General features: G+C 38.9%; 1 protein-coding gene across 2 annotated transcripts in view; it reads right to left on the bottom strand.

The window, feature by feature from the left end:
• The window catches only part of MSRB3 (methionine sulfoxide reductase B3), a 185,784-nt gene that overhangs the window by 78,786 nt on the left and 81,662 nt on the right, over positions 1-25,336 (bottom strand). For both annotated transcript variants that reach the window (XM_055328257.1, XM_055328256.1), the window contains one exon: positions 18,528-18,556. In XM_055328257.1, the coding sequence (XP_055184232.1) occupies positions 18,528-18,556 (29 nt within the window). The remainder of the gene's footprint in view (positions 1-18,527; positions 18,557-25,336) is intronic.

The raw sequence follows: 25,336 nt of genomic DNA, 5'->3' as shown, positions 1-25,336 counted from the left end.
TTTGCAACGTATTTTTGCTTTGGTCTTATCCATCCTCCTCCTTCTCCCACCAAACAAAACTCATATCACTGTGCTTTCAAAGACAGATTGTGTTTGTTTAAGATGAATGGTATCTTTAGACAAAACAGACTTTCTTCCATTTGCCATTTCATGTAGTATTTACACATAACCTCAGTGAAGGAGAAAAATGAGGGATTAAAAAGACTTCCTCTAGGTAAATATGACAGACACTGAATATACATCATTATCTCTGGATAAAAAAAGACAGAACAACGAGAACCAATGGGCAAAACTCCAACATTAATAGTTGTACTTGTCACCACTTATACACATAGAAAACATTTATAGTTAAATTTACTGAAATGGCCTATTTCCAAATGATGAAGATCTGCCTGGTTGTAAAGATAAATTTTAAAAATTACGTACTGACTACTACCCTGCCTAATTGAAAACAATAATCTTAGCTCTTTTAATGCTGAACCTAATAAATATTAACACTTCAATGAATAGCACACAAACTACATTTCAGTTAAAATTTGTTTTTAATTTATGCTGTTTTGGCTAAAAAGCAAGCACAGTTTGATAAGGTAAAACACAACTTCAAGCGGCTTATAAATTATATATTTTTCCTGTAATATTTTACCAGTTATAAATTTTAGAGTAGAAACTTAAGATAGTGGTCATTAAAAACAGAATGTGAAAATATTTTAATCTTCTTCAGTCATTAATCAAGTCATTTTTACCAGATTGCCCTGCCAAGTTATTTGAAACAGATTTAAACATTTTCTAAACCACAGCTTTCCTGTTTCTGATCATCTTATGCAAAATCAACCTATTGACTCTCAGTTAGAAATGCAGATAACAGATAGAGAAACATTCATCCTTCTATTAAATAGACCCATGACTTGCGTGGTAATACATCATATCTATCAAAATTCATATGAATTGGGAAAAAACCTTTTTTGAAAAATCATGCTAAAAGAGAAAGATTATTAAAACTAGCAGTAAGAATAAAAAAGTAGAAAAGTAAGTTCTTATCAATCATCTTATAAAAGACATGGTATCTTTTAGATTTCTAATGGATAAGTTTGAAGTATTTTAAAAGAATATAAAAGATTACTTTCTTAAGAACTGGTTACAAGATAGAGATGAAAATTAATCTAATTACTTTTTAAACTGGAAAATTCCTAAAATGAAATTTAAAAAATGATTGCTAAAACACGATACATTTCAGATTTCTAAAAAACAAATTAGAGTATTTTGAAAAAACCATAAAAGATCTTTTCTTAAAAACCGGTTACAAAATATAGATTAAAATTAACCATACATCATATATACACAATGGAATATTACTCAGCCATCAGAAGGGATGAATATCTACCATTTGTTTTGACATGGGTGGACCTGGAGGGTATTATGCTGAGTGAAGTAAGTCAATCAGAGAAGGACAATCATCATATGGTTTCACTCATATGTGGAATATAAGAAATACCAAAAGAGACCATAAGGGAAGGGGGAGAAACTGAGTGGGGAAAAATTAGAGAAAGAGACAAATCATGAGAGACTCCTAACTCTGGGGAAAAAAACAGGTTGCGGAAGGGGAGGAGAGACGTGAGATGGGGTAACTGGTGACGGGCACTAAGGAGGGCACCTGATGGAATGAACACTGGGTGTTATACTATACGTTGGCAAATTTAATTTAAATTTTTTAAAAATTAACCATACGTAAGAATATAATTGCCTTTAAACATTTCCCTCAAATTTAAAATCATGTTTACTAAGTAATAAGGTTGTTTAAAACTGAACTGTAGGCATCCCTGGGTGGCGCAGCGGTTTAGCACCAGCCTTTGGTCCAGGGCGCTATCCTGGAGACCCGGGATCGAATCCCACATCGGGCTCCCAGTGCATGGAGGAGCCTGCTTCTCCCTCTGCCTGTGTCTCTGCCTCTCTCTCTCTCTGTGACTATCATAAATAAATAAAAATTAAAAAAAACTAAAATCTTTAAAATAAATAAAACTGAACTGTATCTTTTTACACTTAAAATAATCTTACTAACAATGCATCTTTGTTCACTTTATTAATGTTCTATTTTAGGAAAAAAACACTAATTTATCCTTATTTATATTTATTGTCACCCATACTACCAAGAAGTTTACAAACACTAAGATATTGTGAACTCTAACTAGCTGTAAAGTCAACAGTTAAATCAACTGCATAATTAAACTGACACTGAGATCTCGGATTATGCTTCCCTAGGTATGTGTAGGCATATAAGCATGAAATAATTAAAAGCTTCCCCTGGCCTTGTGAACTACAAAATAAAGCAGCAGAGAGGTGGCTGTCTTTCATGCTAATCCCAGTCATATGGGAATACCCTAACAATAGTATTTCTGCGCTGAGAGTTATTTCTACTAGATACTAAATTTTTCTAAGATAGTTTACCAGTAGCTTACTCAAGGCAAAGCTTTATCCTAGTGCACGATCAACAAACATTTGGGGAATTGAGCATGGTTACATTAAACTTCCAAATTGCTGAAACGATATTCACTTTGACATTAAAATTTCCCTTTTTCATTGCTCATTCATAAACTTTTATGTCATTTTAATGAAACATCATAATATTTTGTTCATATCTGTCTGACATGATTATACTTGCCAGTTTAACAAATTATTAGGTTACAAAAATGCATACTAGTTCTACACAAAAAATTTTTGGAAAAAAATTCTATATTATCATAAATAAATTTAACATGATTTTAAATCTAGATTTTGGGGGAGATTTTTTATTTTTTATATATGAAGATTATATACTGGGAACTATAGGCAATTTTAAGTTCTAGTTATGCACTATTCTCCACAACCCTTAAATAATAATGTAGAAAACAAAATTTTCTACCCTATATAGTTAAATGTATCTTATTTCCGCCCAGGAATGAGCAAGATATGTCAATTTACATGAATGGACAAATAACCCATGTACTGTCTCACAAGAAGGTAACAATGACCACCAGTTCATCCCACTTGATGGATATCTACCACATAAGGTAAGTACTTCCACTTCCTATAGAAACTACTGTGAACTGTTATTAATTGATTCATATTAATTTTGAACTGTATTAAAAATAAGGTGATGCTTGGTGGGATAAGCACTGGGTATTATGCTAAATGTTGGCAAATTGAACTCCAATAAAAAAAATAAAAAAAAATAAGATGATGTTCAAACCAAAATGATTATCGGTTCCCTAGAGACTTAATTCTTTGTCAATCATTTCTTTACAACAAATCCCACATGAGTATCTTCTTCAGCAAGTGATTTAATGCTGTGGGAATAATCTTCATTTAGAAATCAAAACTCTACATCACCTCCAAAACCTATATCTCAACATATTGCTAAATCTACTTTGGGAGGGGGAGAAAATTTCTACAAACCATGTGTGACTGTATGGGCAAGTATTTCATGTGTACAAATAAAAATTGTCATGTGTATGAGCAAAAAGGTGTATCATTAAAAATTCAAAAATATTTTTCATCATGTAAGCTCATATTCTAGGGGTGTTATTGCATAATAGTTAAGACTATGGGCTCTGGAATTAGGCTACTTAGAATCAAATCCCAGTTCTTTTTTTTTTTATTTTTTATTATTTATTTATGATAGTCACACACAGAGAGAGAGAGAGAAAGAGAGAGAGAGAGAGAGAGGCAGAGACACAGGCAGAGGGAGAAGCAGGCTCCATGCACCAGGAGCCCGACGTGGGATTCGATCCCGGGTCTCCAGGATCGCGCCCTGGGCCAAAGGCAGGCGCCAAACCGCTGCGCCACCCAGGGATCCCTCAAATCCCAGTTCTGTCGCTAATTTAGCTATATAACTTTGGTCAAAATAGCCAGCCTCTCTATGCCTTTGTCTACTCATTTATAAAACGAGAATAATAGGGAAGTTTGCATGGCTCAGTGGTTGAGCTCAGGTTGTGATCCCGGGGTCCTGGGATTGAGTCCTAAGATCGAGTCCCGCATAGGGCTCCCCACAGAGAGCCTGCTTCTCCCTCTTTCTATGTCTCTGCCTCTCTCTGTGTGTCTCTCATGAATTAATACGTAAAAATCTTAAAAAAAAAAAAACAAGAAAATGATGTATGATTCATAAAAATTAAATGAGTTAGCAAATACACTTGATACAATGCCTGTCACACACTAGGCATAAAATCAACATTAGCAATCGTTACTAATACCATTATCTAAAGTTAAGTCCAGATTCTTTAACATGTGCTCTCTAACAGACTCCCAACTATACCATTACTTCCCAACAAAAGTCCTCCAGTTCTGGTAACTTGGTTTACTTACTGTTGCTCAAATACTTTTTTGCACCTTTGCTTCTGTCCCTAACTGGCTCTCTATTTTAAATGATCTCCTTCTTTATATCTATGCAAATTCAGCCTCTGAAGATCTAAGTTCTACATCCAACAGGGAACCTCCTTAGTCAATCTCTATTAGTCCAAAGTAATTCTGCTTCTAAATCCCACAAGGATTCCATTACTGGAAACTGCATATATAGATATCTTCAGGTGTGTATGCGTGTATGTATCACATCTCTACAATTACATTACAAGATGCATGAGGGAGGAACTGTGTCATACTCATATATCCTCCACCAAGTCTTTTTTTTTTTTTTTTTTTTAGAAATTAATTTTTATTGGTGTTCAATGTACCAACATACAGAATAACACCCAGTGCTCATCCCGTCAAGTGTACCCCTCAGTGCCCGTCACCCATTCACCCCCACCCCCCACCCTCCTCCCCCTCCACCACCCCTAGTTCATTTCCCAGAGTTAGGAGTCTTTATGTTCTGTCTCCCTTTCTGATATTTCTCACACATTTCTTCTCCCTTCCCTTATATTCCCTTTCACTATTATTCATATTCCCCAAATGAATGAGAACATACACTGTTTGTCCTTCTCCGGTTACTGTGGCCAAGTTCAAAAAGGGTGTTGCCTGAGTTCTCCTCTGGGATTTTGATGGAATCTTGTCTCACATTTAGATCTTTCATCTATTTTGAGTTTATCTTTGTGTATGGTGCAAGAGAGTGGTCCAGTTTCATTCTTCTGCATGTGGATGTCCAATTTTCCCAGCACCATTTATTGAAGAGAGTGTCTTTCTTCCAGTGGATCGTCTTTCCTCCTTTATCGTATATTAGTTGAGCATAAAGTTCAGGGTCCACTTCTGGGTTCTCTGTTCTGTTCCATTGATCTATATGTCTGTTTTTGTGCCAGTACCACACTGTCTTGATGAACACAGCTTTGTAGTACAACCTGAAATCTGGCATTGTGATGCCCCCAGATATGGTTTTCTTTTTTTAAAATTCCCCTGGCTGTTTGGGGTCTTTTCTGATTCCACACAAATCTTAAAATAATTTGTTCTAAGTCTCTGAAGAAAGTCCATGGTATTTTGATAGGGATTGCATTATACGTGTAAATTGCCCTGGGTAACATTGACATTTTCACAATATTAATTCTGCCAATCCATGAGCATGGAATATTTTTCCATCTCTTTGTGTCTTCCTCAATTTCTTTCAGAAGTGTTCTATAGTTTTTAGGGTATATTTTGAGAACCATTTGAATGGTAAATGGTTCTCCAACCTTTTATTTTCAGGTTGTAGGTGTCCTTCTGTCTAAAATGAGTCTCTTGTAGACAGCAAATAGATGGGTCCTGCTTTTTTATCCAGTCTGAAACCCTGCGCCTTTTGATGGGGTCATTAAGCCCATTCACGTTCAGAGTTACTATTGACAGATATGAGTTTAGTGTCATCATGATATCTATTTAGTCCTTGTTTTTGTGGATTGTTCCACTGAACTTCTTCTTAAAGGAGAGTTTTAAGAGTCCCCCTTAAAATTTCTTGCAGAGCTGGTTTGGAGGTCACATATTCTTTCAGTTCCTGCCTGTCTTGGAAGCTCTTAATCTCTCCTTCCATTTTGAATGAGAGCCTTGCTGGATAAAGTATTCTTGGTTGCATGTTCTTCTCATTTAGGACCCTGAATATATCCTGCCAGCCCTTTCTGGCCTGCCACGTCTCTGTGGAGAGGTCTGCTGTTACCCTAATATTCCTCCCCATGAAAGTCAGGGACTTCTTGTCTCTTGCTGCTTTAAGGATCTTCTCTTTATCTTTGGAATTTGCAAGCTTCACTATTAGATGTCGAGGTGTTGAACGGTTTTTATTGATTTTAGGGGGGGATCTCTCTATTTCCTGGATCTGAATGCCTGTTTCCCTTCCCAGATTGGGAAAGTTTTCAGCTAGGATTTGTTCAAATACATATTCTGGCCCTCTGTCCCTTTCGGCGCCCTCGGGAACCCCAATTAAACGTAGGTTTTTCTTCCTTAGAGTGTCATTTATTTGCCTTAATCTGTCTTCATGGTCCCTTAATTGATTGTCTCTTTTTTCCTCAGTTTCCCTCTTTGCCATTAACTTGTCTTCTATGTCACTCACTCGTTCTTCCACCTCGTTAACCCTCGTCGTTAGGACTTCTAGTTTGGATTGCATCTCATTCAATTGATTTTTAATTTCTGCCTGATTGGATCTAAATTCTGCAGTCATGAAGTCTCGTGAGTCCTTAATGCTTTTTTCTAGAGCCACCAGTAGCTGTATAATGGTGCTTCTGAATTGGCTTTCTGACATTGAAGTGTAATCCAGATTTTGTAACTCTGTGGGAGAGAGGGCTGTTTCTGATTCTTTCTTTTGAAGTGAGGTTTTCCTTCTAGTCATTTTGCTCAGTGCAGAGTGGCCAAAAACAAGTTGTATTGGAACACGGGGGAGTATCACTGGTCCGTCCAGCTGGTCTTCTGGGGGAGGGGCCTGTTGCGCTGATTTTCAGGTGTTAGCACTTGGGGGAGCTGCTCTGCCCCTGCCTGCTGCAGGGCTCAGCGGGGGTTGTTTACCCCGTGGGGCCCCAGGAGGAACAGCAGCAGTTGCTATGGCAACTCTGGAAGCCTGGATTCAGCCTCCGGAGGAACTACGGGCTCGGGGCTCTCGGTTCTCCGTCTGCAGGGCCTGGAGGCTCCGGGCGGGGCCGCTGATCTGCTCAGCTCGGGGCAGGAGCGTCCTCGCTGTCCTGGGCCCTCCCGGCCTCTGCCTGTCCCGGGGGAGGCCGGATCCTGGGCTGTGTCCCGGCGCCCTGTGCTCCGGGGCCTGCGCTGTTGGATTCGCGCTCCCGCCCTGCAGCTCCCTCCCTGGAGCCGCTCCCGAGCCCCTCCGAGCTGCTCCAGGTCCCGCCGTGCGCGCTGCAGCCCTTAGGGAGCTCGGCGCACTCTCCTGCGCTCGCAGGTGTCTGTTAGTGTCCCCGGGAGCCCGAGGGCATCCCCGCTCTCCTGGGTCCTGCTCCAACTCCCTGCGAGCCCCTTTCCGCCCGCCCGGGAAGGTTGGTGCAGCTCCTGCTCTCTCCGGGACGGGGCTCTCCCGTCCTGGGGACACTCGCCCCGGCCTCAGCCCGGCTCCTCGCGGGGCCCCTCCCCCTCGGAGGCCTTTTGTTCCTTTATTTCTTTTTCCCCGTCTTCCTACCTGGATAGAAGCGCGAACTCTTCTCACTGTACATTCCAGCTGGTCTCTCTTTACATCTCAGGCCGAATTCGTAAATTTTCAGGATGGTTTGAAGGTTATCTAGGTAATTTGGTGGGGACAGGTGATGTGGGGACCCTGCTCTTCCGCCATCTTGCCCCTCCCCTCCACCAAGTCTTAAATAGAGTAAGTGTTCTACATATACATCCAATTTCACTGATTGATGATCATGTGGAGTCAAAGTAAAAATGTCTACCCACTGGCTCTGTCCACTAACAACAGTATTCTGGGCCTGAGAAATTCAGAAGCAGAGATATCTCAGTAAACCCAACTGCATGAATGGTAGCCTGATTTGGACCAAAATATCCAAAATATGCATCCCAACTTAATACTACCCAGCAATAACTCCTCACATTTACAATTAACATGATTAAATCTCAAAAAACATTATACAGAGCAAAAGATAGCACACACAAGAGAATAAGTACTGTATGATATTATTTTATTTGAAGCTCAAGAACAGACTAATCAAATCAATGGTGATTAGAGTCAATTTAAAAAAAATGGTGATTAGAGTCAGAATAATGGTTGCCTCTGAGAAGTGGGGATGGACTGCAGGGAAACAGGAGGGAACGTTTTAAGTAATGGAAATGTTTTATATCCAGATCTCTATATTGATCTTCTTCTATATCTTAATTGTAGTATGCTGAAGTGGTATGTTAAACCATTAAAATTTTAATATGTGCTTCAATACCTAAGAATCATTAAACTGTAAATATTAAGTTCTCAAGTTTTCGTCTCCTGCTCCAACCACTTGGAAACAAAGTCTTAGGCAATCCTTTCATGAAGATGGTTAGGTAGGTGGATGGATGAAGGTGAAGCCGATGGATGTTAAGTTATATAAAGTCTCACTGGCAAGGACCATCCCTATTTTGAGATATATAATCCATGTTAACTTAAACACATAAAGCTAAATATTCAATTTGTCTATTTCCCTTTTTTATTTTGTGCTCAACAGAGCAACTTTCTTTTTTTTTTATAAATTAATTTTTATTGGTGTTCAATTTACCAACATACAGAATAACACCCAGTGCTCATCCCGTCAAGTGTCCCCCTCCGTGCCCGTCACCCATTCACCCCCACCCCCCGCCCTCCTCCCCTTCCACCACCCCTAGTTCATTTCCCAGAGTTAGAAGTCTTTATGTTCTGTGTCCCTTTCTGATATCTCCCACACATTTCTTCTCCCTTCCCTTATATTCCCCTTCACTATTATTCATATTCCCCAAATGAGTGAGAACATACACTGTTTGTCCTTCTCCGATTGACTTACTTCACTCAGCATAATACCCTCCAGTTCCATCCACGTTGAAGCAAATGGTGGGTATTTGTTGTTTCTAATGGCTGAGTAATATTCCATTGTATACATAAACCACATCTTCTTTATCCATTCATCTTTCGATGGGCACCGAGGCTCCTTCCACAGTTTGGCTATTGTGGACATGGCTGCTATAAACATCGGGGTGCAGGTGCCCCGGCGTTTCATTGCATCTGAATCTTCGGGGTAAATCCCTAACAGTGCAATTGCTGGGTCGTAGGGCAGGTCTATTTTTAATTCTTTGAGGAACCTCCACACAGTTTTCCAGAGTGGCTGCACCAGTTCACATTCCCACCAACAGTGTAAGAGGGTTCCCTTTTCTCCGCATCCTCTCCAACATTTGTTGTTTCCTGCCTTATTAATTTTCCCCATTCTCACTGGTGTGAGGTGGTATCTCATTGTGGTTTTGATTTGTATTTCCCTGATGGCAAGTGATGCAGAGCATTTTCTCATGTGCATGTTGGCCATGTCTATGTCTTCCAGAGCAACTTTCTGATTACGATCTGACTCCCCACGTAAGTCTGTCTTTAGGGTACTAACATGCTACAGTAAGGAAATTTCAGTCCCAGTATAAATTATTTATTTTGGATAATTGATAAAGTGAGTTCTTATTGTGATTTTGTGAGTCACAGAGCTTTATTATTTAAGAGAAGGAAGACACTGATCATGCAGATGTAAATATTCTAAGCCATATGAAAATTTTAGTTCTCATCATAAACAAATACATTGGCATTCTAGCTTAACCCATTAGTCTTCTGGGTTTGTCAATACGAGCCCATCCCTGAAAGATACTAAAATATCTAAGTTTCACAGCTTGGAAGTTTAAGACCAGATATGAGAACACAGAAAAGTCACTGAGGCAACTAATGCTATCTTTTGAGGCGTCTTGGGAAACTGCCAGCAGTATTTCAATTTCTCTACTAAGAGACACATTGAAATCATATAGAAATCTGTACTATACTTTATATGTTTATAATCGTATTGTTTAATTTGAGAAAAAATGAATTTTATAATTTATAGTATATAATAGTTGTTAAATACAAGAATTATAGAAAAATTAAAAGCTAATAATAGAAAAAACAAAAGTCACTCATTAAAATAACTATCTCATGATCTAATAAAAGGGACACAGTTCCTGGAAGTTGGAGATCTGAAGTCCAATCCCAGATTGGCCATTCACTGGTTATGTGGCCTTAAATAAATCACTTAACCTTTCTGTATCTCAACTCCTTCCCTGTTAAAAGATATTCTTGTGTATCTTGCTGAGATTTTTGACTCTCAAATGTGGTAAAATTTATTAAAGTACTATTTAAATGGTAAACCATTATACAAATATTTTCATCTTAATATATCCATTAATATTACATCTGAAGTTAAGTTACTAAATAATGTGATTCTAAAGAAGGGATTGGATCCTCTTTAGAAATACAATATTTCTAATTCCATAAATGCTTTTACCAAATAACTGGTCTAAGTACATGATGTTTTTTTTATTTCATTTATTTATTCATAAGAGACACAAAGAGAAAGAAGCAAAACACAGGCAGAGGGAGAAGCAGGCTCCCTGCAAGGAGCCCAATGTGGAACTCGATCCCAGGACCCGGGGATCACAACCTAAGCCAAAGGCAGACAATCAATGAGTGAGCCACCCAGGCGTCCCTAAGTACATGATGTTCTTATATAGTAGATTCCATCATTGGCTCTATTCTTCTCCCATTCCTATCTCTACATCCTTTACCATGTGACTCAGCAGTTCTTCTCACTAGAGGGAAGAAAGAATACCTGCATAATCAATGAGTAGGAAGGGCAGAGTTCTTTGGCCTTCCTTTGCTTTCAACTTGGGCATGTGACTTGCTTGGCCAATGGGATGCTAGCAGATCTGATGCAAACAGAGGCTTGAAGTGTGCTTGCAGGGTAGCCCCTGTGGCACAGCAGTTTAGTGCTGCCTGCAGCCTGGGGTGTGATCCTGGAGACCCAGGATCGAGTCCCATATCGGGCTTCCTGCAGGGAGCCTGCTTCTCCCTCTGCTTGTGTCTCTGCCTCTCTCTTCGCTCTCTCTGAATGAATAAATAAATAAATATTAAAAAAAAAAAAAGAAAAAGAAATGTGCTTGCATAGTGAGGTTTGCCCTCTTTTATCATCAGTGACAAGATCCATGGATCAGACCTCGCCTGTGACCAACCTATGTCAGCCAACTCCCAACCAATCCATAGACATGTGAGCACGAATACATTATTGCTGTTTTAAGTCATTGCTTTTTAAGGTGTCCTGCTATAAGATACCATTGTGTCAATTGATAACTGATAAGCTTGGTGATTATACAGAACACAATATATTGTGTTTCTATGATCCTTCATTTAAAGGATTATCGTTGGGTTAGATATTATCATCTCCAGCCATTAATTTTGTCATTTATCCAACAAAAATTAGTAAGTACCAACTATTTGCCAGGAAGTATTCTAGGAACCAGGCTAATCAGGGTATGTGACTCTAGCTGCCATGCTAATAAACAATGGCAAAATCTCAGAGCCTTATTACAATATAGGTTTCTTTCCCTCTACATAAAGGCCAATGAAGATGTTCTGGAGTGAAGGTTCTCCTGAGCAGATCTCTTCCAAGTATGACTCAGGAATCCAGACGCCCTCCATACTGTGATGCCATAATGTTCAGCATGTACCTCTGACATAATTTCAGAAGAGAGAGGTGGAGTATACTGGATACTTAATCCCTTTAACCCAGAAATGGCACATATTCCCCTGGAAGAATTAGTCATATGTCCCCAAGCGCATGGAGAAGGGTGGGAAATTGTCATCTCTGGCTAAGCAGCCACTTCCTAACAACAACTTGATACTATGAAAGGGGAGAGTAAATCTTTGGTAGTTAGTTAAGCATTCCTGTCACAATTGGAAGAACAGATACAGAAAGATTCCCAAACTCATGGAATTTTTGTTTATTGACTAGTTCTTTCATACCAGATACCAAGGTTCCTGTCTTCAAAAAACTCAGGCTTAGAGAGAAAGAAAAGGCTCACACAAGTAATTATAGCAGATCATAAATGCTATAATAAATCCAAGCACAAGATCCAGTGTTTACACAGAGGAAGGAATGATTAACTGCTGGGGAAGTGTTAAGGATGGCTAGATTTAATTGAGGGGGCAATGCTTGAGCTGAACCTTAAAAGATGATGTCTCAGAACTTCTTTCTTTACAAAGCTATGGGATGGTGTTGAGGGCAAAAAGGAAGTGGGGAGCACTGGTGTTTACAGGTGGTAAAACAACTTCCTGCTTCACATACAAATTTGGGATAATGAAAGTTTCCTATTTAGAGGAGCCTTCGTTCCTTAGGCACTGCTTTGGGATAATGTCCTCTATGGGAAGACAAGTGTGATGCATGAGCCAAGCAAGATGGCTAGCGCCGGAAAACACAGAGTACCAGAAGCTGACAACACAGGTATGGTGATAGCTCAAGAGGTGGAATTCAGGTAAAAACAGACAAATGACAGAGTGTCTCCTCTCAAAGTCCTTGTCAGGTAAAATAGAAACCAAATAAATAATGACATAGATCAAGACTTAAACTGATCTAGTAAATATGTACCAAACCCCTTACATCAGAGAATAGTCTTTTAATCACCCACAGAAGAGTCACAAAAATCAAATACAACTTAGGCCAAAAAATACAACTTTAATAAGTACTGGATAATAGACTTACTAAAAGAGAGGAAGGCTACATTTTTTTGACCACCAAGCAACGAAAATGATGAACAAAAGTAGAAAGTAGAACATATGGAAACGTAAGACACTTTCCCAAGTAATCACTGTGTCCAAAAGAAAGCCAAAACTGCAACTATTTAAAATACAACATTAAAAAAACCTAAAGTGTTTTGAAGGAAATCTGTAGCTTCAAATGCTCTTACTTCTAAATAAGAAGAAATGAAAAACAAAATTCAAGTATGTAACGTAATGGTATATATGAAATCCAAGAAAACTGACTGAAAATTACCAGAAATAAGGAGAGTCTTCATTTCGATCTATCTGATCCCAAACCCCTGCACTAAGCTGCTGTGCCTTGCTGCTTCCTGGTGTTTAGTTTATAAAAGGAGATGAAAGGCTCTGTACCCTCTACTTGCTTCTACACAATTCAGAAAGATTGGTATAAAGAAGGTCGCCGGATTTTTCAGGCCAACCTTGATTAGGATCCAGTAAAAGAATAAATTAAAAATTAAATAAAAGTGAAGAATATGCGCTAACGTCTGTCATTGTTCTCTTGTAAGTTAATCTCTTTTAATGATAATCAAATGTGAAATGTCACTCCTTATTAAAAGCTATAGAAAAACTACACACTAACCAGTAGCATTATTTAGGCTCGTCTCTTAAAAGTCAAAGTGGAAACCAGAGTGACATGGTTTGAATAAAGTTAAAGAAAGTTAAATTTGTCAAAACCTAAAATATATTAGCTTATGTTTGAACGTCGAGAGTTCTTCAATTCACCATCTGGGTCTAAATTTAACCTTATTAGACCTTCTCCGCCCTTCTCCATGTGAATCTGTAATGGCCCAACTGGCTGTGAGATTCTAGGAGAGAATGAATTGCATCCACCCTGTTCACAGCTATAACCTCAGCATCTAGGTATGGCGTGCAGTATGCCTGGTAAACAGGTTCAATGGATAAACAGACGAATAAACAATATTCCTTTTATTTCTATTAATGAATGATGCCCAAAGACAGATTCTAATACTCTTCTGGAGATTTATATTGTATTTCCTTGCTCTTTGCTATTACGAGCCCTCCAAAAATAAGAAATTAAAAATGACAAAATCGATTTGAAGCAGCTGAAAAGTTATTGTCAACATAATCTCCACATTGGTAAGATTCTGGAAATGTTTCCTTTATTAACATTTCTTGAGAAAGACTTACTATGCGAGGCAGCCTGTCTCATTTGCTCACAAGCTTTCAAAACTCTAGTTCTACTATATTCAAATTCCTTATTTCCCTTCAACTTAGTGACCACCATTAACAGTCCACTGTATTTTGCACTGCCCTTATGTTTTTGCCTCAAGCTTGAACTGATTATATTCTTTGATTTCCTTACCCTGGTGTAGAGTCCTTTTTATACAGATCTTAAAAGCGACACTAGCTGCTTTTTGTTCCTCTGGTTTTTTTTTTTTTTCTTCAAGATAATTATATTCTGTTGTGCCTTTTATTATCGTGTCTTTTAGGATCTCCTAACCTTGTACACTCTTGGGTTTTATTTAATAGTGAGCTCCCTCCTCTACTCTCCACACTAAACCATGCTCATTAGGTTTCTTAATCCTCCATAATTTGCTTTCATGAAATCTTATACCTTTGAGTTGCTGTGTTGTATGAGCCCATTTCCTTAGTATAGCTATTCCGAGCAGCCCAGAATCAACAAGCACTAAACATAAGCTTATTCACTTTCTCAGCCAACATGACTCTACAGAAGAAAGAAAAAAAAATCTTTGTTTTGAATGTTTATGGACCATGAAACTATACCATTTTAACTTGAGATTTTATTTTCTCATCCAAACGTTGCCTGAGAAGGTTAAGAACACAGAATTAAACTCCAGGCAGTCCTTAACATATAGTTATTAATTTATAGGCTTGGGGTTCTTCTTGGTCAGAAAAACTATTCTGCTTTAATGGAACAGAAATAACAGTATCCTGATGTTTTGTAGTGACTGGTAAATTCCAACTACATCTTTGCCTTATACCCAGAATTGAGGAGAAAACATATTTTTTCAGTTATTCTGCAAGAGCTCTGCTTTTCCAAATGGGTTGTTTTCAAAAGACATGTGCACGTTCTTGAAATCTGACTGCACAGTCAACTCTGCTCTTCTCAGCAGTTCGTCCTCTGCTTTCTCTTCCATGCTATTCATCACTAGCACCTTTGCTAATGGATGTGTACAGAAGGGCGAAGAGAGCATGTATGTTGTTTTTGTTTTTAACTTCTTTTGGTTAAATCTTAAAAGCAACAACAACAAAAACACTTGGTAGTGAATTGAAAGAGTTAATGACGTTTCCAGAGGTGCCTATAACTTATTCAAGCAAAGTTTACACTTCAACCCTGTGCATGTTAACTTGTGATCCTCCCCATCCAGATGATAGAAAGCAAAGCCAGTAATTTCTTTATTTAATTGGTTTGCATCCACACACTGACCTCCAGGGCTCTGTTTACATAGCCTATCATGCAATATGCTCCACAGTTCCCTGCCTCTTTCAAAAGCATGTTTCTCCTGAGATTTGATATATAGCTTTCATGTTTAATCACTACATTAAACTCAGTGCTCTGCTTCCTCTAGCATCAACTAACTTCCCTTCTTGGGAGGTGGGGAGAAGAGCAGAGCTTCTTGCTACTTCTGAACATAAAAGGAAGTCTGTTTAACTCTATTAGTAAAATCACCAACTACACACGATTGCAGGCAAGCAAGATTATTGCATCAACTGGGAAACAGTATTAAACTCCTTTGGAAAGAAGGTAGGTTGATTGCTCTCAATCAGCAAAGCCAAAAACTTGAGGTGATTCAGTTATAAACCAACAGAAAAGAGTTTAATCAGTATGTACCTCACTACACAGAGGACATAAAGCTAGAGTGTTAATCAAATTAATCTTGAGGACAGAACATTCCTGGGGTTCTTGGGTCAGAATTAACTCAATGCTGCTACCGTCTGCTTGAAGGTTTTCCTAACCTTCACCACAAATAGAACTTTTGATGTCTCTTTAGCTGAATGTAGACATGGTAATGTCATGATCCTTTCCATAAAAATCTGTGAGTCATATTTCTGAGACAAAAACCTCAAAAAAAAATAGTTGATCTCTTTCACTAAGTCAAGGCAATCTATGATCTTCAGGCTTTAAAAATGACATGAAATGTTTGTATTTTAGTTTAAATATTTCAAGCAAAAAAAGAAAAGTGAAATGAATATGGCAAATTATTAATAATAGCAAAATCTAGATGATGGATATATGGATGTTCATTATTTCACACTCTATTTTTATATGTAGTTGAAATATTTCATAATAAAATTTTTGAAACTTAAAAAGCAATCTGTGGATTTGCTTTTGTAGGAAAAAAAATTGATACAATTTTGATTTAAAAAAATTTAAATCACTCTCTAGGTTGATCGTCTGGATATGTATTCAACAACTGACATTTTTTACCGTGTGCTGACAATGAAAACTTTCCTTCCCTCCTCATGAATCTCACTCCACAGTAAGAAACTCATTTACACAAATTGCAAATGTGCAGTAAGCTCTGCATAAGCTGAGCTCCTTCCTTGAGAGGGGAGATATATATACATGTGTGTGTGTGTGTGTGTGTATATATATATATATATGTATATGTATATATATGTAAATTTTTACTTTGAAATATTTTCCTTTATGGCTAGTCATTGACCATACTATTTATTTTTAAGTGTTTTTTTTTTCTTAGTAAGATTGGCATCTTCCTTCATTTAAAAATCTTACTTTGTCAGGAACACTGTTACAGCTGCATACAACATTAAGCAGAGCTAGTTTACTTTCTGTATTTGATGAACAATAGAGAATCTGAACCTATTAAAGTCATACATTTAATTGTTCCAATATACCATCTATTTCTAATCAAAATTTGCATGATATAGCATGCCAAAGAACACAGTTCTAGCTTCCTTTGTCATGATTCCCTCATTCAATACTAAGCTAAAAGAGCTTATAAGAAAACATAATTACCTGTTTCTTAATTTGACCATCTGAATTCTTTCCACAACATATTTAAATTCAAAATTAAAAGAATAAATAAACTTTTAATCAGTATTCCCTTTAAGATTTTTCAGAGTACAGAACTTTGTAGTTTTCAAAGACATACAGATGTTGTCCATGATAAACATTTTTTTAAAAATTAGGACTTGGAAAAAATAAGAATCATGAACACAATCTTGGGTCACAAGAAAGATGTGTGCCTGTACAGATGTTATAACTATCACTACAGGAATATAGCAGCATACTTTAATTTGGATTTGAAAATTCAACATAAATTTTCTGACTTTGACAATAGCTGCCTAATATTTCAATTTTGTACACTATTTCCAGGTTTCACCTTCAAAATGAACCTGGTGGGCTTTTCCATTTTTAAGAGCTATGTTCCTATATCCTAAAACCAGTTTCTGACCTTTAGGGAATTAAATCAAATCATGGCAAAATAGGCTCTTAATAAATGTCTGGTGACTTACTAGCAATGATATAAAAAGACATCCAACTTTTTATGTAAAAATTCATTCTCCATCAATTTTCTTCATTTATTTTTTATTATACATAAAGATTTTAATATCTAAAAAAAATGACAGACTTTTCACCTTATTTTGGATCACCTCCTATGAATCAAAAAAAGTCAAATCATTGATATAATACCACCATGTCTTTAGTCTCCATTTAGCCAGTCTTGAAAACCAGAAATGTTTATCTTATGCTCTCACTGTCAGATGTGATTCAGAAGCCCAAGAACACACAGAATGGAAAGATTTCTGAAATCATGGCTCTCAAATCAGGTAAAATTGTTAACTCAAATGTATAGACTTCATACTTAAAGAGTCTCACCAAGTTGGAGACACTCATAAAGGCATACAATAAAAGAAAGCTTTTAAAGAAGAAAAGCACATTAGCTCCTTAACACCATGGTCAAAAAGAATATATAGTCCTTAGTTCCTTTGTAAACATAATAAACAAAAACTTTTCTTAAGTTAAAACATAATGGAACTCAAACCAGAGTAAGAGTGTTACTTTTAAATTCAATAAATTGTATGATTCTTTGCAAATTATTTTCTCCTAGAATTGAAAAATCCATGTTTATTTATCTATTAACAGTTCACCAAAGGGCATAATTCCTTTGTACGAATATGAGACAATTTTTGTGCTTTAATTATAAACACCATTAGACACTCTGGAGCCCATAAATCTCAGCAAATGACATAAAGACACAGTCAAACCTAAGGATTATATAGCTACATTCATGCTTAGTAAAAAGAAGACATCTAATGAGATTGATATGCCACTGTTTCTGAAAATGTAAATTTTCTCTTGATAGACACAAAAATAATGGCTTAAGGTGCTTTTAGTTTTCCATCACCCCCTCCAACAAAACAAGTTTTTAAAAAACTAACAACTTCTATTTCTATTGGCTAAATCTCCGTATAGTTTTCATATTTCTAGATTAGTGCTCACTTCAGCAGCACGTATATAATAGTTTGCTGGATTAAATGTATCTGATGACAAGTCACCTGCACATAATCTTCAAAATTACTCAAGATGCTTTGTCTACTGAGAGAATAATATTCTATTTTGAGCAGTAAGTATGTACAACTTTCACTTCTGCTTTTAAAATGAAACTCTGCAGATATAGATCATTTAAGGCTTACTGTAGAACTATCAAGAATCTCAAAGTGAACATCTCAAGTTATGATTCCAAGCAGCCAATAGCCCTGCTTTGAGGTAGGGTTCATGTTTTGAAAAGAGGCTGCCTCGTCTGTTTAAAATCAAAAAGGTTCTTGATCTGATGAGTTACTCCTCAGAGAATAATGTAAATAAAATATACTCAGAGTAACATTACTAATGTAAACATACCTGAACCGGAGTCAAACTTGCTTTCTGACCTGCAAAAAGAAAGAAATTTTTTACGATATAAAAATCGCTTATTAAAGGGCACTGTTGCTTTGTGGGAGGGGATGCAATGGTTATAGATTTCAGTACATTGGTCAACAGGGAAAATCGCTTTTTAAAATGTACATACATATCTGTTTTAACTATTTTCGATGTGTGCATTATCCTAGGTCCCCTGAACGTGCACATTATCTGTAGAGATAGCACAGTATGAAAACGATATTAACTTTTTAACTTGTTTTGAGAGGAGGAAGATAAATTGTGAACCAAAAAAAAAAAAAAGGCAGATTAACTTGTTTCTGTAATATGATAAAGCCATAAAAAACTCAAATTTAAATCTATCCTCTTTACTTATTATTAAAGATTTTCAATTATTCAACACCAAGTAATTTTTCACTAAGTTCTTCACTGAGTAAATGAACCTAGTAACCCCATTCATTTAATAAAAAGGAGGGGGAAAAAAACCTGAGCACTTGTGGGAACATTATGTTTCAGATATAGGTTAATACTGGTTGTAAATTCAGAAGCCTTTGAAGCTCTCAGTTCGGCTGTGGGAAAACTTCTGTTGGGTAATTACTCTCAAGATGCTGCTGATGTGCTGTCAAGCAGAATTAACCCTATGACTAGGCCTATCTACACAGGCTACTATAAGACAGCATTGTCTATATCTAGCTCTCAAACCAATTAGTGGGCATGCTCCAGTCGGATTTATATCACACATTAACAATCAATAGTATATACGTTCACAGCTGCCACAGCAAGATACAAGAACCCACCAGCAGGAGTCCTGTTAAGGGATGTTACATTGACAGAGAAGAATTTTTTTTTTCCTGGGGAAATGTAGTTAACTAAGTGGGAAAGGAGATTTCTTTGAAATTATGCCAGGGTGCCAAAGCACTTTTGGAAGCAGTGGCTTTCTTTACCTAAATTAGTTTCAAGAGAAGTCATCAAAGGGGAGAGAGGGGGAAAAGGAGAAGCAAGAAGCAGCTTCCTTTGTCCTAAAAACCCATTTTCTCAAGTATTCTCAAAGTTTCACCTGATACTTAACCTAAGTCAATAAAACAAAACAAAACAAAAGAACCAAAAAAAAAAAAAAAAGGTATTGTGACCACCAGGGTTATCGACACCAGCGCTGTGAGACAGGTGCACACTCTTCCCAAGCCCTGGCTATCCACGGTCTTCTCTCAATCCTTAGACACCCTGACTCCTCCTTCAGGTGCAGACCACTTTTGCTTTTTGTCCTCCCTGCTGTTCTGGAAGGCCCTGCCGCATGCCTCTTCTCTGTTTCCAGCATCCCTGAGCATGAGCATCCCCCGCCGACGTCCTGCTGGCGGGCTGGCCTGGCCTCCGCAGGGGTCACAGCTGCACAGCTGCCCACCTGCCGGCGCTTGGACGCCACTGTCCCTTGCGGGGGACCCCGGCCCCGCACACATCCTTCCCGCCGGCATGAGAAGGAAGAGCCCACCTTCCTGCTATGGGTCCGTCCACCTCTGAGCTCAGATGCATTCTCTCCCCTGGCCCCGGGCGGGAGGGCTGACTCCTCTCTGCTGTGTCCTCAATGCCCAGGTTCCCTGTCCGTCCTCCCCCAGCCTGGAAGCGCTCAGGCACCAGGGCAGTGCCCTTCTTTGGGTTGCAGCCCTACTCCTGGCATCACACTTTCTTCCACGGAAGGATAAGCTACACCCTCTGCTGCATGTCTTCTCTCCTTGATCTTCCAATACATTCACCCCCTGAGCCCCTACGATGGATGTGTCCTTGCTAAAGCTGATCAGTAGCTTCCTACTGCTACACCCAAAAGCCCTGTTACAGTCCCTACTTTACCTCAACTAACAGGCCATATACCCTGACTGTTGTACTGGGACCTCCAACCATATATGTATTAAGCTGAGTTCAATGTTTTTTCCCTCAAATGTAACTCCCTGCAATATGGCATTGAAATCGGATATCATGACATTGTTCCAGTGTTCTCCTGCACCCCCGATTGTCAGGTTAGTCACCAAGACCTGTTGATTCTGCTACCTTCTCTTCCTCTCTGTTCTCACTCTTACCATCGCTGGGCCTACTACCTTTGGCTCAGGATCTCATAACCGGTATCACACCCTCCCTTCCAATCTTTTATCCCATCAGCTGCCAGAAGTTTCCAAAACACTAATCTGATCACATTACCAAAACCTACAGCACTGCTTTCCAAACTTGGGTCACAAATGGACCCAATTAGTGGGTGATAAAATTAATTTAGTGGATTACAACTAGTATTTTTTAAAAACTGAAATAGGATAGGATGGGAGGCCTGGGTGGCTCAGTGGTTGAGCATCTGCCTTTGACTCAGGGCGTGATCCCAGGCTGCCGGGATCAAGTCCCGCATCCGGCTCCCTGCGGGGAGCCTGTTTCTCCCTCTGCCTGTGTCTCTGCCTCTCTCTCTCTCTCTCTCTCTCTGTCTCGCATGAATAAATAAGTAAAATCGTAAAAAGAAAAAGGAGTGGAAAAGAAGACAAACGCACTTCACATAATGAGAACATGCGCAATTCTGTATAACTTTAGGTGTATGTATGTACCTGTGTGTGTGTGTGTGTGTGTGTGTGTGTGTGTGTGTGTCATTCTCCACCCAGACGGCCCTGTGCTGGCTTCCACAGCCTAGGTAGGTCCTTTCTTTAAGTTGGGTTGTGCTACTAGCGTGTGTGTACCTCCAGCCCAAGGGGTGGCCAAAAGCTATTGCTTGAAGGGGGGAGATTGGACCTAAGGGCAGAAGAAGGCGGAACAAAGAGGACATGGAAAGGTGCCCTCCCTATCCTTCCACATTTCTGTTCAGAGAAATCTTAATTCAAACCCTTCCAAGACAGTGGGGAGCAGGAGCACCTAGGGGCCAGAGATTACCCCTTAGACCACGTTGGCACAGTCTAGATGGCCTTGGCACTCAGGTGCCTACTGGTGGGAATAGAAAAGGGGCAATGACAGGACAAAGAGAAGAGCGCTCCCTTTTCCCACCCCCATGAAGAAGAAAACAGAGGAGGTGTCCTCTGACAGATCCCACAGCCAGTGGAAGACAAGGCTGAGGGAGCCTTCTCCTCCTCTCCTCTCACTTGGCCTAGTTGCCATTATCCCTGCAGTTCCCTAGGATGAATAATAGTCTTTCGGTGAAAGTCTAAGTTAACTTTACATTTGTACTATTCTGGGGGCATCTGGGTGACTCAGTGGTTGAGTGTCCACCTTTGCCTCAGGTCATGATCCTGGAGATCTGGGATCAAGTCTCACATCGGGCTCCCTGCATGGAGCCGGCTTCTCCCTCTGCCTGTGTCTCTGCCTCTCTCTCTGTGTCTCTCATGAATAAATAAATATTTTTAAAAGTACTATTCTGTTATTTGGTATCAATGGCTTTACACACAATTTTCACTGTTTCTCTTGTAAGGTGCATTTGCCAAGGTGGGTTTTGTAATAGTTTATTGCCTTGATTTATAACTTCTTAAATAATTAGCTCTCTTGTATCCCACTTGTCCTCTTGCCCAGGCCCTGCAAGTGATAAGACCAGGCTTGGTAATAAATCATCATGTAAGGAGGTATGTCTACTATGGGTCACAGACGAAAAAGTTTCAAGGCTACTGACTGAGGGATATCAAGTTCACACTCCTCTACATGGTGTCTGAGGGGCTCTGGTTCCAGGTCTCCTACTCCATCTCTAATCCACACTGTATCCTTCACACTCACCCCAGGAGGCTGTTGCCATATTATCAGCCTGCATCCAGTACCCTCAGCCTAGAATGCCCTCCCCACAGCTCATTACTGATGAACTCTTACTCAACTATGAAGACTTACCACAATTCTGACAGCCCCTTGCCTGCCCCCCTTGCCTCCCAGAGCTCCTTGCTTGCCTCCCAGTTACTCCATGGTGTGGGGCCTGGCACAGAAACCACCACACTGTGTGTTACAGACACTAAACTCAGAGAGATGCAGGTTGCATCTCATCCGTCTTCATATTCCCAACACTTATTGCAAGCATGTGGCATTTAAGAGTTATTAAAAATTTGTAGTAGGAATTAGCACAAGAACAAATGAATCTGTAAGTTAACCGACAACTAAAAATAGGCTCAGTGGCCAAAAACTCTAAAATGCCTCTTCTGAGATGTAAAAAAAAAAAAATCATATCAAAAGACTGGTATTCCTCAGACCATCTTACCTTCTCCAGAGATAGCTGGTCAATATGTAAAATATACACACAAAGTGCAGAGAAAACACCTTCACAGACTAATTAATGATGTTAGGTGTCAGTTTAAAAACAAGAATATTTTTGGAATTCTCAAAGTACTGAAGCTTCAAGAAACATACAACTACTTCATTAACAATTAAGATTTACTAAGAGAGTTAATACTATCATGGTGCAGGTTAAGGAAAATTGGTCCCATGGTATAATTTCATTCAGATTTCTCAGATTTTTACTTACACACATACACACACAGGACACAAATTATGTCTCTACTGTACTAAGGACTATGATCATCTCTACTTCTAAATGCTCTTTAAGAAAGTAATTAAAGGGGATCCCTGGGTGGCGCAGCGGTTTGGCGCCTGCCTTTGGCCCAGGGCGCGATCCTGGAGACCCGGGATCGAATCCCACGTCGGGCTCCCGGTGCATGGAGCCTGTTTCTCCCTCTGCCTGTGTCTCTGCCTCTCTCTCTCTCACTGTGTGCCTATCATAAATAAATAAAAAAAAATTTTTTTAAAAAGAAAGTAATTAAAGTACAGATGGGAATAAACAAATGGCAAGTGTGAAAAATTTCACACAGAATACAGATTATACAAGAAAGGCCGAAAGGGATGTTCATCCATTCATTCCAAACCATGTATGATGTGCTTATTCCCAGCAGCATACTAAGCCAGATGGCAGGAATATAAAAATGCATGAAGTAAGGTTATGTGGAATATAAGATGCACAAATAGAGTCGTGTTTCCACAGACACTCAATTAACCCCTTGATTACAGGCTCACGTCTGAGCTTAAAGCTACTCAACTAGTGGCTCTGGCGATCACCAAAAGATGGCAAATATTACAGCACACACTGCTATGGTATTCCAATATCCATTCTCCACTTCTTAATTTTAGAAAGAGACTCTGTCTGAGTTTTAGATGTCCTAGTTTTAGGACACATAGGCTGCCTAAGTAAGATACTTTTCCCATAATATTTCCTAAGTCTCTTGTAGCCACTAGTGACCATGTGACTAAGCTCTTGCCAAAAGGATGAAAGCAGAAGGTGGTGTGCATAGCATCTGAGTCAGGCCCTTCCACAGAGCTGCATCCCTCTCTTCTTCCCACTGGCTGGAATGTAGATGTGATTCCAGGAGCTAAAGCGGCCATTCTTAGATCCTCCGAGAAGCTGATATCAGAACATCAGCCTTCTACCACCCCTCATGCTGAAGGTATACACACAATAGTAGCACCAGAGCAATCCTGTTACTGTTGGAGCACTTGTAACAACATTACCACACTAAAAAAAGAAAGGCTTAAACTAAAACTCCCAAATTTTTAAACCTGAATAGTTTTATAAATCTGAGAATAGGAGAATTTAAGTATCGTTATTATTTTTAAAGATAATTAAAGTATATAATGCATACATTCTTTTGATAATAGAAACAGAACTGTAGATTTTCAAAAGAAGGAAATTTTGGTCTTCGGTTAGAGTTCTACATTCCTGCACAAATTTATAAAACTACTATTCTCTATTTTTTTTAAGATTTTTAAATTTATTTCTTCATGAGAGACAGAGAGAGAGAGGCAGAGACACAGGCAGAGGGAGAAGATTGATGTGGGACTCGATCCCGGGACTCTGGGATCACGCCCTGGGCTGAAGGCAGGCACTCAACTGCTGAACCACCCAGGGATCCCCCAATATTCTCTATTTATAGGAAATAACTCAGTGTCCAGAAAGTTCTGTGTATTGAAGTCAAAAGTTTTTATTTATTTTATTATTTTTAAAAAATTTATTGTCTCTTATGAGGAACTTACAAAGTGTCAAAGAAGCTGCTTTTTGCTTGGTTCAATTGCATTAAAAAATTTTTAGGGCAGCGCAGGTGGCTCAGCAGTTTAGCACTGCCTTCAGCCCAGGGTGTGATCCTGGAGACCCGGGATCAAATTCCCATGTCGGGCTCCCTGCATGGAGCCTGCTTCTCCCTCTGCCTGTCTCTGCCTCTCTCTCTCTCTCTCTCTCTCTCATAAATAAAAATAAAAACTTTTTAAAAAAATCTTCTTAATGAGAATCATTAAGTAAGTATGAGCTACATGAAGTTGATGGAGTAAGCATGCCAAAAGGTTTTAGATAACATGTAGAAAAGTGAGGGTGCTGTTCTTAGTGTTTTTAATTGATGCTAATCTAAGATTCTGACTCCAGAAATTATTAGAGGGAAGAAGGAGTAACAGACTGATTTCTGCCTATAAGGTCGATCATATATAACAACTTCATACGCAGGACTTTCTAGGACAATCCTGGTCAAATAAACTGTTCTGCTGTCCCCTTAACACACGAGAATATTCAGAAATACCAATACTTCAGGAACCTATTTATAAGCCTAAGAATTTCTTCTTTCTTTAAAAGTGATTCAAAGGCTTTCACCAAACCCAAGGCTAGTACTAACAGCAGTGAATATCTATGCCCCTTTTGGCTATATAAACATAATATGCTTCCTCTGCCTTTGCCTACTTAACTTCTAATACTCTCCAGTAGTAGCTGCATTATCAATTCTTTGAAAAGGAGTGGCCAGACTACATTAAATCCCTTGAGTTTATAC

Source organism: Nyctereutes procyonoides, unplaced genomic scaffold (genome assembly GCF_905146905.1).
Source record: "Nyctereutes procyonoides isolate TBG_1078 unplaced genomic scaffold, NYPRO_anot_genome, whole genome shotgun sequence".
In the NCBI taxonomy this organism is placed as follows: domain Eukaryota; kingdom Metazoa; phylum Chordata; class Mammalia; order Carnivora; family Canidae; genus Nyctereutes; species Nyctereutes procyonoides.
This window is presented reverse-complemented; position numbering and strand designations above follow the sequence as displayed.